Genomic DNA, 17,038 nt, shown 5'->3' on the forward strand with positions numbered 1-17,038 from the left:
TGGCGCACGACCTTGCTCCAGTAACCTCTTGACCTACAGCCACGGCCGTCGTTCGACTGTGCGCTTGCTGAAACGAATAAAGCACGAGACGCGTTCCGTTCACCTTGAATACGCGGAAGAGTCGCGGATCCTGGACTGTTTCGTATCCCTCACTTGTCACTTCCTGTCATTTCAGGTGTTTCCAAACTCAGGAGGAAAAGGAAGACACGCATCGAGTCGTAGTTTCCATTGTTATTATTAGCTGTGGCCTGTTAAGGAAGAAACAGTGATATACTTTATGGATTTACTCGAGGAATAGCGAGTCCAAAGTTTTATTTCGACCCAGTGTTTCGCTTCAGGTAGATGAAGGTTCCCTTATCGAGCCAATCGTCGATGCTATGATTTTCGAGGTGCAAGTTTCACCAGGATCTCAGATGGTCAGTCTGGATCGGTTTGGAAGCAACGGGGCATCGGTCTTCGTAGCTCCCAGCTCGTCGAATAATTAATCGAGCACTTTGTTCGAAGTTTCGTCGGGGTTGGTCATTTGAAATTCCGATTCGCGGTAACGGGAATTCAAAGAGGGCTGGAAACGTTCTCACGTTCCTTCCTTCGATCGATTCTCTTTCCCTCTGTTTATCGACGGGCCATTGCGGTCAAACTGTTTCACAATCGTTAAATATACACTGCTAATTACATATATATATATCCTATTTTGATGGAGTAGGGAGTATATTATGATTTTATACCGTAATATTATATGGTAATATTACAGATTTTACCATTTTTAATAGAAGTAGAATTAAAAGATACTTGCACGAGTCTCAGTCTGTTGGATCAAGGGAATCCCTGCGTGAAAGTTTAATCGCCAAGTTCGCGGTTTTAGCCAGCTGTTTCCCGTGATAAAAACAAAGGCCTTCAACCGGTAGCCAAGATAGCATCGAAACGCAAAATGTACGTCTACGATATTCTTATCACGCCCGAGAGATCAAGGGCTGCGCATCGAGCAGCTCTTTGCGTCCCACCCTCTGTTCCACCTGCCTTGGTAACCGTGTTCGAGCATCCAGGCGCTGAGAGGGAGAGTTTCTGCTGACTTTCGTGACATTCGTGCTCCATCGAACGCAAAGCAACGGCCTTGTAACGCAAAAGGAGCGATCTTCCAGCGAGCTCAAAGCGGCCGCGAGCGCGTTCGTCAAAGTTTCAATGGATTACGCGCAAACGAGGAAGATCTCTTCTTATTTTTATCCCCTCTGGATCGAGAGCTATCGGGGGAGAAAATACGAAGGACGTGAGGCGTCGCGACTTCCAGGTTTCCATTCGTCAACCGTACCTCCATAAGTCCGTGAGTCAGGAGAAAATGAAAAATCCTTGTCGTGAAACTTGGAGAATAGGGCAAATATTTCAAATCTTGACGAGAAACTCTATTTTTGAGATGAAGTTTAATTAAATTCCATTGGGAAATGTTTGTATAAATATGTCGAAGACTTGTCATCGACTTCAACCTAGTAGAAATTCATCTCTCCCATGAGCCTCGACAGAGGCTTTCATCCTTTCTTCCAGAACCCTTTTTCCGAAGGTTCCATTTCCGTTTTCAGGATGTTGAGAATGGTCCCCTTATGGTGTTCAGCTTTAAACTTGTTTCGCCATCTCTTCGACTCGATTCCTTGATCCTATGGAATTTACGACGAAAAGTTGTCCGCCTTGGAAAAAGCCCAGGTTCTTATCTCGAGCCAGAGACACATTGCTGGTAATCTAGGGGCGCGAGGGCGCACCTGTCCGTGAATAATTGGCGCGTAGTAAGCGCAGAGTTAACGCCGAAGACTTCAATGAGTTTAGGGGTGTTAGCGTCAGCTAGTTCGAAAACTTCTGGCAACGAATCGCCTTCGAAAATATACGTTACTTTTCCCCGTGCGGGGAAAATCTTTTTTCGCTGACTATGTGGCCTTGTGTACACCTACCTTTCCTGGGACTCGCGCGCAGTTCGGTCGTCCGTGGCACGGTGCACCGGGTAACGAGTTTAGCGCAAACAAGAGTGGCTCGTTAACCGTTCACCGTGTTCGCCAAATCCTGTGCACCGGCTGGAAAACACGAAATGACGCGAACGCTTTCCACCCAACTGCTGGAAGACGCTAGACGAGATGACGTGTTTGGAGAATCAGTGACAGATCAGCACTTAGATATTGTAAAGAAATCAGATTCCTGTCAAAATGAAAAATACTTTCTTATTTCTAGACAGTGGAATACATTTAAACTCTGAACATTATGATACGTTTAACCTGAAAAAATATGGACATCTGGTTTTTCCGCGAGTCGTGAATTGCGGTCCAGGGTGACCCGTTCGAGCACCAGGACAGCGAGCAATTTTACGGTTCGCTCGTAGAAATAACGATGAACGGCTGCCAGAAACTACCTAGAAAAATATTATTCGTAGTCTCGCTGGTTAATCCGCGAATTTGCGTAGCGCGGAGTTTTTTCCCTCTTTTTCCGTTCCTCGCGACGAGGAACGCCCAATTGGAATTGCTGGTAATTTTCTTTTTTTTTTTTTTTTTTACCCCCGTTGAAGTGGTCCGTCCTCCAATTTGCTTCTCCTCGTGCGCCTCCAGTGTTCTTCGCGGACCCTTGTCGCGCGCCGTAGGTGCTCGTTAATTCTGGTTGTTTAATGTGGCGCCCGTGTAGGATGAAGACCGCCGAGGCTGGCTGCGCGCAGATTTAATTATAGGCGACGGGGACGCGCGAGTAAATCAGGAGAGATGTCCTGATTTCGCGTACGAAACCGAGAAAACGCGTTTTACGGAAGAACGGGTCCCTTGGTCCTGGGGTGCTTACAAACACTTCCCGAGAGGTCTGAAGCAGCCCCGACTTTGGGAATTTATTCCGACGAAATGAATGGCGGTTCAGACTTTTACAGGGTGTTTAAGTGTAATCTGAAATCCTTCAAATTTGTAATCCATGCACGCCGCGAATTTAATCATTCGCGTCCCAACGGATCAATCAGTCCATGGCTGGCTTTAGTATGTTATTCCGTGCAAATCGATGAATGTAAACGTTGGGTGACGGGGCTAAGCGCATTAATTAATACACGCGGATTCAAAACGCGTAACCGGAAGCGTGCCATTCCATAGAGAGGAATTCCATTAGGAAGTCGATTATTTCGGTAATTATTAGAATATTTCCAGTAAGAAAGCTTGAGGAATACAAATGCGATTCTTTGCAGACATTACCGTCGACTGTCTGAGTATTTTTAATGCGACATAATCGATACTTTAGGCGTTTCAGGAAGGATTGGAACGAGATTTCTAATTAAAGACCTTATACACCACCGCAAGGCTTCCTCAAATACATTTATGCTCTCACGCTTTAACGAGGGAGACCCTCCCAGCAATAATACCCGAAGAACCATAATTATCGTACGAATTATTTTCATCAATTTTTCAATACTTACACCTTCCATCATTTTTCCAACACAATTTCAAGGTTGCATATTTTATTAGAAAATCCAAGGACGACTAAAAATCGATTGTAAGGCGCGTCTTCAAGGGTGCGTCCCTCGGAGGGAATTCAGTAAAAATAAAAATCGATTTTTTTTAAAGCTCCCATTGGGAATCCTCTTTAACAAATCACTGGTGCATCGCGTCCTTGCTCGATAACGGGACGGGAATCGATCGTCGATTCTCGAAGGAGCAGCCGTTCAGGGCCGCGTACATAGAAAGGAAACAGGATAATCGTCCTCGAAATGACCCAGCCACCGACAAATCCAATTTTATCGCGGTCCTTGGTGAATTACCCACGAGGAAACTCGTCAGGGGACCTCGTTGGGAAAGTCGATTTCGCGGTAATGACTATACTCAGCATTGGCTGTCGTTACCGCGAAACTTTCGCAATAAAGCTCGCTTGGATCCGAAGCGGAACGCGGAAATTCCGGCGCGTGTGTTTCGAGGGATATCTTGTGGTTTACCAGTCGTGTGCTTGATCACGATATCGTTCCTTCTTTCTGTTCAATTTTTTTAATTTAGATCTCGTTGGAAAATGTGTGTTTATTTATACGATTATAAGTATAGATATAAGAAAATGAATGTAAACTTTCAAACAGCGACGTTAATCATTCCTTTTTCCGTTTCAGATTTCCAGAAACTCGAACGTGAGGCGCGGATATGCAGAAAATTGCAACATCCAAATATCGGTAAGCTTATTTCAATCTTTTCCACGTGGAATTCATTTTATTAGCCCTTCAGTCTCATTAAGGGGTAAGTCAGCTTGGACGCGTGAAAATCATAGCTACACTCGATATACGCATTACGAACCTGGGGTATGCAGATCATTCACTAAGTCAATAGTTTTCGAAAACAAATTTCTTGAACACAGCTACGCTTTTCGCTTCTCCAAGGTGATTTTTTCCTCTGAAGGGCGAATTTCCGCGTGTCCATTAGAACCGCCTCGCCCGTAAATGGATCGTCCAATGGATCGTGAAAATATATTTATTCGAGCGTCGCAAAGGGCACGTGGAAGCCTCCCCGTCGACCCCGTCGCTGGAAATTATAAACGGAGAATAAACCAGTGAACGATATTGGAATCCAATAAAGCAAGAAGAGTGAATAAACGCGTCGCGCGGAAAACACGGTGGGAAATTCGCCGTTACACTTGTCCAGCTTCGATGGGTCCTGGTGTTTCTTCCCGTGCCACGGCCGTTTCTCGCCATTTTTATTCGCCTGGAAATTTCGTCCATTGTGCTCGTAGAAAAGCGATGTTTGCCAAGGCGGAGCCAGCCAATCTTGTGCAACGGCACGCGTGTTCGATTTTCATCGTGCGCTCGAGATAACTCGCGTTTCGCGTTCGACTAGCTGAGATATTCATCGAGTTTGCTCTCGCGATCAATTAAGCCAGCGGGGTTATTGTTATCGAGAATCTATAAATATTTGCCGAGTGTTAGGTTCGTTATGGGAGAAACTGAGGCATTTTTCGGATTTTTTTTATGTGAGAATCATTTAGAACTACAAGATGGGCGATTGAAACTCTACAGGGTTGATTATGAGTATCTCGGTGAGCTATGTACAGTTTTTTTTATGTAGCAACTGATGAGTTTTGAGGATGTGAGCTGAAATGGAATATTTGAATATTTATAGGTTCGAATAGCAGGATATTGGTTAAATTGATGGGGTGCAAATATTGTTTACATCGTTTTAAACCATTTACAGGATTCGTTATTAAGCTAATTGAAGTGCGCAACGAATGAAAGCTTTCATTTCATTTATCCATTATTCGAGACGTCAGAGGAAAAGTTTATATAACATTTTGCGCAGAGTTTCACCCTCTTTGAGCTTTGTTTACGACAACTTTAAAAATGTTTACATACAACGAACATACACGGGACAAACTGAAGGCCTGCAAGTTGAGAAAACCAGCATTATCCGTGGACTGATTTAGCTCAGAATCGACTCGGACTTTACGCAAGTATCCAGGCTCCATTTTAAAAGGGTTCTTTTTTTTTTAAATATTTTCCCAAGTTACGAACCTACACAAAAACAGAAATTAGACACTTGTAAGTGTAGAAGTTTGGAAAGCTGACTATCGCAGTTCTTGAGCTGATTTCTCTTAGAATCGAATCAGATTTTCCTCGAGCATAGACGACAGAGAAACCATTCAGCGAGTAGGATCTGGCAGACATTTAGGCTCCGAAAGGTCAGCATCCCTGAACGGGCAGCGCAGTAGGATTACGCTCGGGATTATGGGATTCCCAGCGCAGCCTTCGCCCGTTAAACTGCAGCAGCTCGTTAACTAAGTGTCCTCACGGTTCGCTGCTTTCGATGAACCTCGAACAGAGTGCAATTTGCTGAAAAGAGGCGGTCAAAGCTAAAGTAAGGCAACGGTGCTCGTGACAGCTGGTTGCGGTCAGGAATACTAGAGAACTGTCTCTTGAATTTTAAAGGAGCCACTGCGACAGGAACGAACAGTGTCCTCCAATCGGCAGGAACTTGCAATACTCTCGGTATCATTCTTCGATTATTCATTCAACAGGATTTCGAAAATTTTGTAATGTTCTATCGGTATCATTGAATAATTTAACCAGGCGTATTTATTCCCACTCTCCCTCTTAACGAAATCAATAGATAAAAAGAATGCCTAATAATTTTCTGATCGCATTGAAAGCATAAGGGGTGGCGAGCAGTCGACGGGTTAATTTCTAGAGAAAATTATCGTCCATCCCGACGCTGTTCTTCCGAGTGTTCGTCATATATTCGCAGTTTACGCTTCCACACTCTGTATGCTATCGTCCTGTCAAGCGCACAACGTACCCTCATCCGAGGGGATTTACGTACTTTGCCCCGTTAATTCTTCGAATGAAAGGAAATAACTCGAATCCCTGACTCCGTGGTTGCTGTCGCGGCTAAATTACCGCACTTGCCCGAAAGACTCGCGCGTTCATGTCAAAGTGATGGAATTATCAAGCGGTGCACGATACCTCGGAGACACGAGGAATCGACCTATCGAATTCCTGTCTTGGGACTTGGAGGTTTGAGCTTTTGATAAGAGAGGGCTAGCGGAACGTTTCGCTGAACACATTTGAATGAAATTAGGAGTCCTTCGGGCCAGCTGAAACTGAATTAAATTTAAAAAACACAAATTGCTATGAAATGTAATGAAATTTTACAATTTCATTTGTATTTTAATACTTGGTGCTTGCTTATATATAGTATTCGTAATGTTTACACAAGAGTCGATGAAATATTTTGTTATTATTGAAAGATTCCTTAGTAAAGGGATTCTGAAGCAAAGTACGTAACGCTTTTCGAGTTACTGTCTAGTGAAACAGTCCGTGATCCCCAATTCGTCCACAACCATAAGTCGGAGGAACCAATAATCGTCGTGGCAGCGAGTTCTCGTAGCGACGATTGTTTCTGGAGCGTCGAGGCTCGTTTAACGCGTTGGTCCGATGGTAGTTTAATTCTCGCGGAAAATTAGCATACGTTGGAACATGGGCGTGCGAGGTACGATCGTATATTCTAGGTTTACGCCTTCTGCGTCGTGAAAACTATATATGTATATACATATATATGTATGTCCGCCACGTACACGCGTGTGGAAACTTCCTCGTGGGGAGTGCAACTGCGAAAGTTCTCCACGGCACGTCGGCCAGACGTCGTTTATGGCTATTATAAATCTGACATATGCACGCCTGCGGCCTTTCCTACTATCCCCACTCACTCTCGTGAAACTGCATTTTTGCATCCCTTGAAAACTCAGAGTCGGGGAAAATAGAACTTGCCAGCAAGTAACTTCCTTCGTGAAGTGCGCGCTTGGAGGAGGCTGTTAGGTTAGTGAGATAGCTATTCCAATTTGCAGAGGTTAGGTTAGATGGTCTGCATGATAGTGGCGACGGAGTCAATTTTAACTTGTAGGGGGATAGGCTAAAATTTGTATAACTGCAGGTTTTATAAACGTTGAACGTGGAACTTGATTCTTTTCATGGTTTAGTTAGATTCAAGATATATGTCAGAGTTTTGTGAATCTTTATTGGACTAACTGTATATAAATATATTGTTTCTTTGTTTGCAAAGGTTTTACTTTGCTTAAAGATTCGCAGTCTCCTCGCAAACGTCACAAAAATGACAATAAAAAATACCCCTCGTGACACCACTCTCATCTCCACCTAATTTTCTACCCTCGCGACACCACTCTCATCTCCACCTAATTTTCTACCCTCGCTAACCCTCCTCCCTGTTCTCATGCTCTGTTCCAATAATCCATCATCGTGATCTTGACCATCAGAGTCCCTTAGTGGATCCCCAGAGCCTGCATCCCCGAGAATTCGAAAGCATTTTCGCTTGAGTAATTCCCCTCGCCCACCCTAGCAGATGATCGTGCAAACGTAGGACGACCAAGTCGAGCCCTGCAAAGAGGCTGATCGTGGAACGGGCCGGGACGACATCGCACATGTACACACGAGCACGTTCACACGATGGTGAAAGGGTTCGCAGAGATCGGTCTGGCGGCGTGTACGAGAGCGCAGATGTACACAGGTGGTCGCAAACGTTCAGCCTAGCCTAATTAACCACGGAGGCACGAATCGCACGGGTAATTAGCCAGGGAATTGTCGAACAACGAGTTACATACAGGCGATTGCCTCCCCCGTAACCGATGCGGATTCTACTCGTCTTTTCAGCGTTCCGCGTCGGCGAATCTTTTCCTGACCCCGTAGCTTTTGCGGCGTGACGCGTGGATTCGCGATTATGGTCGATTCGAGGGAGTTTGGGCTCCATTTGTGGAGTTTGAAGAGAAAAGAGGGTGGCACTTGGGACTTGGAGAGATCTAGAGGCCGTCAGAGTGTTAAATTTTTAGGGATTTTAGTGCAGCAAAATTTTAAAAGCCTTCGATATATCACGAAAGATTCAATTACTAACCAACTAGTACCAGTGTATCTATTTTTCTACTATTACTAATATTAAACATAATCTACCTAAGTAAACAATCTCGATGATAATATACTAAGGGCTTCTTACGTCCAAAAATCAGCACACCTAGGTCTCCTGAAAATTAGTATACAACGCCTCACCCCCTTCCCTACCAATTTCGCGTGTCTAGCCTCTCCAATTCCGCGTTTCGTGCTTACTGGGGTCGTTTCTCAAGGGTTGATGGCGACCTGAGCACCAAAGTAGCCTAACGTGCAACTGCCCTGACCGAACTATTAAACCGCAGTTCAGACGATACCAATTAATCCAAGGTACCTCGGCTGCCTCGGAGCAGCCAAGATTGCTCCCTGAGGACCGCGAGACCTATCACGGCTCTATTTCGCTTCGCGCTATTGACCATTGTCGTTCGCGTGGCAGACGCCTCGCGAGTGGAACGGACATTACCTGGGAATTAACCTAACGGTCTTCTTCGAACGATCGGTATCTTCCCTGAACGGAACCCCGTAAAATGAGATCGACGAACGCCCGCAACGCGTTTTACTGCCACTGTTCTCGAAATGTTCCACCACGAAGCTGAACTTGAAAGGTGAATAATTCAGAAATTCGTGAAATTCTACTCGAATAATGAACGACGAGTGGAAACATTACGTACGGAAATGAAACAATGAAATATTTAGAGGAGGTTCGGTTGGGTGGTATCAGCAGAGACAACTGTTGGGGAACTATCGAGTGATTCTCTTGATAATTTTTCTCCCCTCTGGGACCACTTTTCCACAGTCTGGAGAATTGGGAACCTCTGGGGTTGGCGTTATCGCGTCGAAACACTCCCAAACCGCTGGACAGCAGCCAATTCGTGCCGTCGCCAACGGGTATGAAATTTTCCGGACGTGCCAAAGCGAGCCTCGAGAGGCGACGGACGGTTTTTTGCAAGATCAACGGTAAGGGAGCTCCCCCGAAGAGCGTCGATGACGGCACGGATATCGGGATAGAGAGATAACAGGTGTCTGAATCGCTTCAGATTTAAAATAGACGCGCTGGCCTCGACTAAAGTGATTATCGAGTCGTGCTCGCTTGCTCTTTATTCCCTGACGAGATTCGATAATCAGATTTGTGTATTTTTTTTCCCCTACCAAGTTAGGGGAGGATCGATGACCTAGAAATTCGAACGTACGCTGCGCTGAATCAGGATGGAAAGGGTTGGAGGGGGTGGAAGTCTCTTAACGATATGCTTACGACCAATTTGATAGAATATTGCATCGTCAGCTATGATGGGTATCTTGTGGGGAAAGTCATTCAGAAAATTGGTCGTTTAATGGCCGGTGAAAAATGATAGAGGGTGCGGAGCAGTTGCGTTCTTGATCAACGAGTGATAATCACAAATTGCCTCGAAACAAAATTTTAATCACGTAGATATTTCAACGAGTATTAGCTTGACGATCAACGTGTTAAGCGTGCCAGTTGCCTATTCTCTCGAATTAGAATAGTTTTGCGTTGGTCAGCGGACCGCGAAAGCGTTAATTAACAATCATGGTCCAGCAAGCCATTTTCATCGCGTACGAAGGAGTCACTCAGGGGAATTGAACTTGCGCGTTCGACGCGAACCTAATTGGCCGTGACCGTGACCGTAGCCCGACCACGAGCGAAACTAATTAAACAAAACAATTAGATACCGTTCGCAAACGTAACAAAATAGAGTCGTCGCGTGCTCCACGAGCTTGCAGCGATAAAGATCAGATGAATTGTTGCGCGCTAGTGTGATTGCTTTGATAGCCATAGAAAGAACCAGCACGGGGCCAGCCACGACAGCAAAAAGTCGCCACGCTGTGCTTTTCATCAACTTGTTCCCCTTGTGGATAGATTATCAGAGGGATTTTGAATAATTTAGTATTCGTGAACGTGCTCGAAGGATATGCTGTTATTTTTATTGCTGAGTTAGTCGAAGGGTCTTGAAATATTTCAGGAAGTAGTGCAGGGGAAAATTGGACGAGTATTATGTGGCTTAATGTGAAGAGACGACGACGCAAGTGGAAATGGTTAGCGATAGATAGACATGCAAGTCAGAGTCGATGTTCGCAGAAATAGAAGCTCGGATCAAAAAATTACCCTCCACTCGTCGAATAAAAATTCCAATACGAATTATAGAATTAAATGTTCCGTACAGATTAAAATTAAACCCTTCGGTCACTCGTTTCTATGGAAAGTGGAAAGTGCGAGAAATTTCAAAACGTATAGTATTCGATCGTTCCGTTAACAATGGAAAAGAATGGAGAAATCCGCCTGTCGTTTCGACGCGGGCGAGGGACGCCCGTGGCACGCCAATTAATGTTTTTATTAATCGGCTGAATGGAACGAAAACTGGTGGCGGTTCCCATTCGGGGCAACGCGAGCGTGAAGAGACACGGTCGAGTGAGTATCTTCTCCCTGTCGGTCTTTTATTCGTTTGTAAACGAATTTCATTGATCGCTGGGACCCTGTCGCGAATCCTTTCGCTGTGTAACCGAAGCATTAGCCAGAAACGAAACTGTTCGCGCGATCCCTTCATACGCGGTCCCGTCCACAGATAATCAGTCGCTTTACAGGCGACTTTTGTTCGATGGAAAGTGGCGTTCCTCTTCTCGTTTTTTGTTTAGACTTCGTGCTTTATTTAGGTAATTTTTCATGTGAGTAAAGAGAGAGTTCACGGGAAGCAAGTTGGACGTTAGGCTATCCCTTTGTTCGCGGCGCGTTCCCCTTTTCAGCGATCGTCGTCATGTCGTCTAGCATCTTGAAATATCTCGAGGGCCAAAAGCAGCGAGGAAAGACCGTAGATCAATACTCAGCATCCTCTTTCCGCCGTGCTTCCTTCATGCTCCACGCGACATCTTTTGTCGATCGACTTTCACATTTTCGACTTCGTTGCGACCAATCAATCCCAATGTGCTTCCATTCCAGGTGCTAGCTAAACACGAATTACTTCAAATATTTTTGTATGCAATTAAAGAAAGTGTTTGTAAGAAAAGTCGTTTGCTTGAGCATGGTAAAAATAGGTATTTTCAACATTTTTCATCAGACTCTAAAAATTTAATCAAAGTTCCGCTTGAAATAAAAACAGTCAAGAGGTTGGAACGGCAAGTTCGATAATATCCTCGCTAAAAAATGCTGTGGATTCGTTCCATACTCGATTCGATGTTCGACTATGGAATTTCATTGGCCACGTAGAACAGCTGTAGGTGTCGCGCAACGAATTAGAAGCAGGCATCTCGCGGTTCGGCGACAAAAGCCGCGGAGTTTGTTAAATCGGTCGAGTCGATTCCATAATTCATAAGGAGGCAGGGTTTCTTTTATTCATGGTACGACTCTATCCATCGACTGGACGTGACCAATGAATTACCGTGTCCTCTTCTGTTCCGTTTCCATCATGGCGTGTAGGAGCTTACGTTCGTCTCCAGTCAACAAGTGATACCTATCGATCCTCCTCGACCCACCGTTTCTCGACTCCCTCGCAGTCGCTGCCCTCGTCGATTTCTGTTTCTCCATTTTTCCTGCTTTTTTGCTTCTTCTGCGACGCTTGTCGGCGCTGATTTTCCTCTCGGAAACTTCTACTGGAGTGGTTAGCCCCTTGGATATCCTTTCAGAAATCTTTCTGAGCCATGATACTGTTATGAATTATATAGATAGTTGGAAGTAATATTAAAGAAGTAAAAGTAGATCAGGTTTAGTTGGCCTGAGGAGCAACTGATTTCTGATGATGACCACTACTAACCTAGACTATCCTCGAAGGGTCGTTTGACCTTTCAGTTTTAAATAGCGTCAACCTTAGTCACGATAAAGACGCGGAGTGATAACGAGCTTCCCCGTGACGAGGTACTCGCATTGGAGAGACGACTTTTCAATCGTCTAATCGCCTTAGCCGCAACTTGATGGCTTCTCGGACGCTGTGCAACGATTCGTCGTCTTCTGCCAGCTCGATTCTCAGTATCGTCGACTCGACTCAGCTTTGAAGTCGAGACTTCGACGTCCGCCAGAGTAGACGTCCGCCGTTCGTCTTCAGCTGCTGGCGTGTGGACAACCCTTCCTTTCTACCCATTTCTAAAATATTGGAACTACTGTCTGATCAAATTAGTTACAAATACGTAATCCTTCTTTTGCTCTGCAGTAACGTAAACTCATTTGTTACGTGATTTCTCCCTTCCAAAGGTTAAATTCCCTAGCAAATTCTTCTTTTCCACCTACAATATTTATCCAGTCTTCCGAACGCGTGCGTCAGGTCCTCCCATACCACTCTGATCACCCTAAACGAATATATTTCAATGTTCGCGACAATTTTCTCTCGCATCCCATATTTTGGGGATATCTGATATAGAGTATCACGCGTGGGACACCATGAAAGTCGATGGGATTTAATGAAAACGGACGAGACGTCCGTAAGAACGAAACGCCCCGTTCGGGGAACAGATATCCTCTCTCTGGCCTTCATCCATTCCAAATGATCCTGAAACCGATCAAAAGGAGAAGTAGGGGAGCCTATCTTCCCGCTCTTTGATACCCTCGACCGATCCAATAAGGATCAAGAGGGAGATCAGAGGCTGGTGAACCAGAGACCGTTATTATGGGAATTTTTATCGGCGAGAGAAACCGCGTTTCCGATCGGCTCATTTTTCTCCGGCTCTGCGGACTATCGCCTCGTTCGACGTGACGAGATGATGTTCGATTCTTTGAACGAATCGATTACGGTATTATACATTCATATTTGTACCTCTGTGTGCGTATATACATATACGTATATATATTCGAACGAATTACGGTACCACGTTATACTTTATTTTAATTTTCCGAATTTCATCGAATCGCTGACATTGAATTCCAGCCAGAGTGAAAATGTTCGCTCCGTCGAGTGACAATTTGTTTCCACTCGGAATCCGTGACTGATTCGATAAACGCGAACCTCTTATCGCGGCGGCATTGTTCGCGAATTATGCCCGAAGAAATCTTTTGTTCGACGTCGCGATTGCCGCGCGTCGTGACGACGCGTGGAGCGGATAATGGCGCTGGAAAAAATTTCATATGGCTTGTCGTGTTCTGGAGTAGCCATAGTGGCACACAAAGGGACGAGGACGATATTGGGGAAATCCATTTTCTTGCCAAAGTGGCGTTTCATCCTCGAATCGGTAAATTCCTTCTGAGGTTTCATCTATGAAACATATGTCGGTGGACATTGTAAACTGCGAATCGGTAAACAAACGTATATTACGAAGCAGTGGTTCTTGATTACTCTCTTACTTGATTACTGAATTTTATCATCAATTCGTTGTTGTAAAAATGATAATTATCGTGGAATTAAAGTATGGCCCGTGAGTTCCCAGTGGGTCGTGCGAATATTGTTTGAGAATTGATACAAAAATATCTAAAAAATAGAAGGATCAGCCAACGTTTCAAAGTGCACAATAAAATTGATTTTCCAATATTCCATATTCTTAATCTTGGTCGCCAGAAAGAGAAACGACAGTACCTGGCGTAAGTATCGATCCCGGAAGCCACACCTCGACGCAACGCGACGCGGAGTTAGGCGTTTTGCGCGATTACATTCACAGTTCCAACCGTGCCTTGCTTGAACTTTCCGTCTGGTGTAGCTTTTCACGGTGCAATCGTAAAATGTCGCGAATATTAAATGTCACGTTTGCGATTTATATTCGTTTTGGAGGCGCTCGCGGCTATTTCTAGCGCGGCGCGTTGAATAATGAAACTACGAGAGGATTCCATTTATCCGAACGAAAGTTTGCTCAATGCTCGATTCAGGGGACTCGATATCGAACGCTTATTATCGAATTCTAAAAATTGCACGCGTGCGCTCCCGTTTCTTCTTACACTATCCAGACAGGTCTGACATAAACCTGGACAAAAATATATTTTATAAAAATAGGGAGACTGATGTTGCTTTTTGCTGGTTAAACAGGTTTAAAGTAACATACGTGACAAAATATATTATAACCCTTAACAGAGTCAGACTCTGTTATATCTTATAATCTTCTATCTATCTTCTATAATTTTCAAAAATGATCTGAAAGTAGAGAATCGCTTCTAGTCGATCAGTGAAACAAACCTCAATCCTGAAATGTTTGGCATAGAACTTACCATACTGTTTTCTTACTAGTCCAGCATTTCCAAAAATAATCGCGTGACCCGCGAATGCAAGACTTGTTTAGCATAGAGAATGAAGCGCGTCAGAGACGACAGTTTTCGCGCAGATTCGGTCCGTGGCTTCACTTGACATTAATTAAGGCCGATTCGACGAGAACGTCGTATTGTATCGCGAGGAATGTCTCTTCGTTGACCTTAATGAACGTCGCGATCGAGCAAACTGTCGCGGATGCAAACGATACCCGGTTATTCCCGAATCGATCCTACTCGTTTGCGTTAGCGAAGCGACACCCCGTACTCGAGCTATGTCTCGATACCCTGGCGTCGAAATTACGTCATGCTAACAGTAATTATCATTACATCTCTTTAATTAAAGGAGAGATCAATTTTTGAGAACGAAACAAGCGTTTCTAAATTTTAAGTTTGTAAAACGTACATTTCCTGAATAAACCTAGCATAGATATATGCCTGTTCCGATTTTGATAATGATTGCATAATTGTCGTAAATTATAGCCAATCTCAAGGAATGGTAGTCTCATGATAATAGTCGCTTATTATACATACCTTGTTGATCGTTAAACTAATTTACAACGCCATTCGTTAGACCCGGCGGTGGTAGGGCGTCACAGGCGTTGGTTAACTAAAAAACGGCCCTTCGAGAGGCTAATTGGCCCCCGCCGTCGGCTGGTCGCGCAAAAATCCGGATCCCTAATGGCGCTATTCGTATGCGACGCGACGCGACCGTGTCGATGCAATTTGTTCAACGACCGTGAAGATCGTTTGCACGATACCGCGACAATTTTCCTTCCGCGTCTTCAGTCGTTGCTGAAACATTGTTCCAACCTTTGGACTCCTTTTTTGTGCTGGCTGTGTCATTAAATTTTAGGATCCTCTCACATTAAACAAGAAACTCTTCTTGGGCTCCGTTTAATTAATTTATTCGTTCTTCTTTACACTGAAATACTACCTTCTTATTTCAGAAAAAGTAACAAGGATGAAATTCCGAGATCCTCTCATGAGGATTTCAATAATTTATTACGTAATTCTTTTTCACACTGGAAAAAAAAGAGGGAGAGAAAGATGAATTCAATTTTTATTATTTAAATGCGTACATGAATATGAGTTGCACCTCTGTTGCAAAAAAAAAAAAATTATAATAATGGTAATTCCAAGATCCTAAAACCTCTCTTGGAAAACCTTTTATACCTCGCTATAAGATCCATTAATCGCATCGATTGTTTTCCTACCCCTAGCGCAGTCTAAATTTCAGCGTTACTAAACCAGCCTCATCCCTTTTTCTGTTACAGTGAGATTACACGACAACATACAGGAGGAGAACTACCATTACCTCGTCTTTGATCTGTAAGTAGAGCGACGGGGGCGAGATTAATCATAGATTAAACGCGCGGGCAGTCGACGATAACGTCGCGTTGGGTCGAAAAGTTTCTAATCGAGTTAATCACGACGTCGAATGATCCTAGGAAATCGGCGACGACCCCATCCGGTACGGGGCATTACGTACGCATCGATTTCGAATATTGGCCTGGGAGACATGTACTTTTGATAACATTTATTTAACAACATCAAAAATGAAATCAATGTCTCCATTTCTTTCTGATAAAACGGCTCAGTAACAGTTTACACGAACCACCCTATATATAAACCTCTGCCTCTTCTTACTCCCTCTCGATCCCGATCGAGACCGGTAATTGTTAATTTGCAGCTGTTAATTAGTCGGCCGCCGATTGTTGAAGCTGGCCGTCCTCGTGAATTTTAATCAACCTCGATTTGCATATTAACGAATCTGCCTGATCGTATCGATATTCCACGGTGGAAAGTATCGCGATATTTGACGGCGAGGAACTTCGCGGTGATCCGTTCGAGTGGAAGAATTCAGCGGGGCATTTCCTGCTTTGCTGAACTTTTCCAAGATCGATGAAAAACTACGTAACTGATAATCTACATCTTGGTGCAATTCATTCCTTGAGGAGCTCGAGCCTTTGATCGTTTCAAGCGTCTTAATTTCTTCTTGAAATTCAGATTCCTTAGTGTCTTTGTCCTACCGGACTGCAGATTTTTTATCTGTTGAGAATTGAGAATCGAAAAAATATCTTGTGTTCGAAAATATTTTCGATGCTGTTTAGGATTGGAGATCTATTTATATTAAAACAATAGATTCAATCTATAGTGTTAGTATGATCTAAAGTGGACGAATCGTTGCTCGAACGACGAAGCTTTTACAGTTTTAATCCAGCTATTTATTGTATTTTTCTATAGAGTAACTGGTGGAGAACTGTTCGAGGACATTGTCGCGCGAGAATTCTACAGCGAAGCAGACGCTTCTCACTGTATCCAGCAAATCCTGGAAAGCGTACACCACTGCCACCATAATGGAGTTGTGCACAGGGACCTGAAAGTACGTATGGAAACGAAAATTCAATCGACATTCCATATAGTACTCGCAAAAGCCCCACCTCAATATTTGCACGTGCTATAGAATCCAGATTCGTGACGCGTGTCACGCGAATAGACGAAATTAT

General features: G+C 44.1%; 1 protein-coding gene across 31 annotated transcripts in view; it reads left to right on the forward strand.

The window, feature by feature from the left end:
• LOC128889650 (calcium/calmodulin-dependent protein kinase type II alpha chain) overlaps positions 1–17,038 on the forward strand; it is a 100,173-nt gene that overhangs the window by 35,310 nt on the left and 47,825 nt on the right. For all 31 annotated transcript variants that reach the window (XM_054147434.1, XM_054147435.1, XM_054147436.1 and 28 more), the window contains exons 3-5: positions 4,097–4,156; positions 15,806–15,860; positions 16,776–16,914. In XM_054147434.1, coding sequence (XP_054003409.1) covers positions 4,097–4,156; positions 15,806–15,860; positions 16,776–16,914 — 254 coding nt within the window. The remainder of the gene's footprint in view (positions 1–4,096; positions 4,157–15,805; positions 15,861–16,775; positions 16,915–17,038) is intronic.

The sequence above is a fragment of the Hylaeus anthracinus genome, unplaced genomic scaffold (genome assembly GCF_026225885.1).
Source record: "Hylaeus anthracinus isolate JK02 unplaced genomic scaffold, UHH_iyHylAnth1.0_haploid 11997, whole genome shotgun sequence".
NCBI classification, from domain to species: domain Eukaryota; kingdom Metazoa; phylum Arthropoda; class Insecta; order Hymenoptera; family Colletidae; genus Hylaeus; species Hylaeus anthracinus.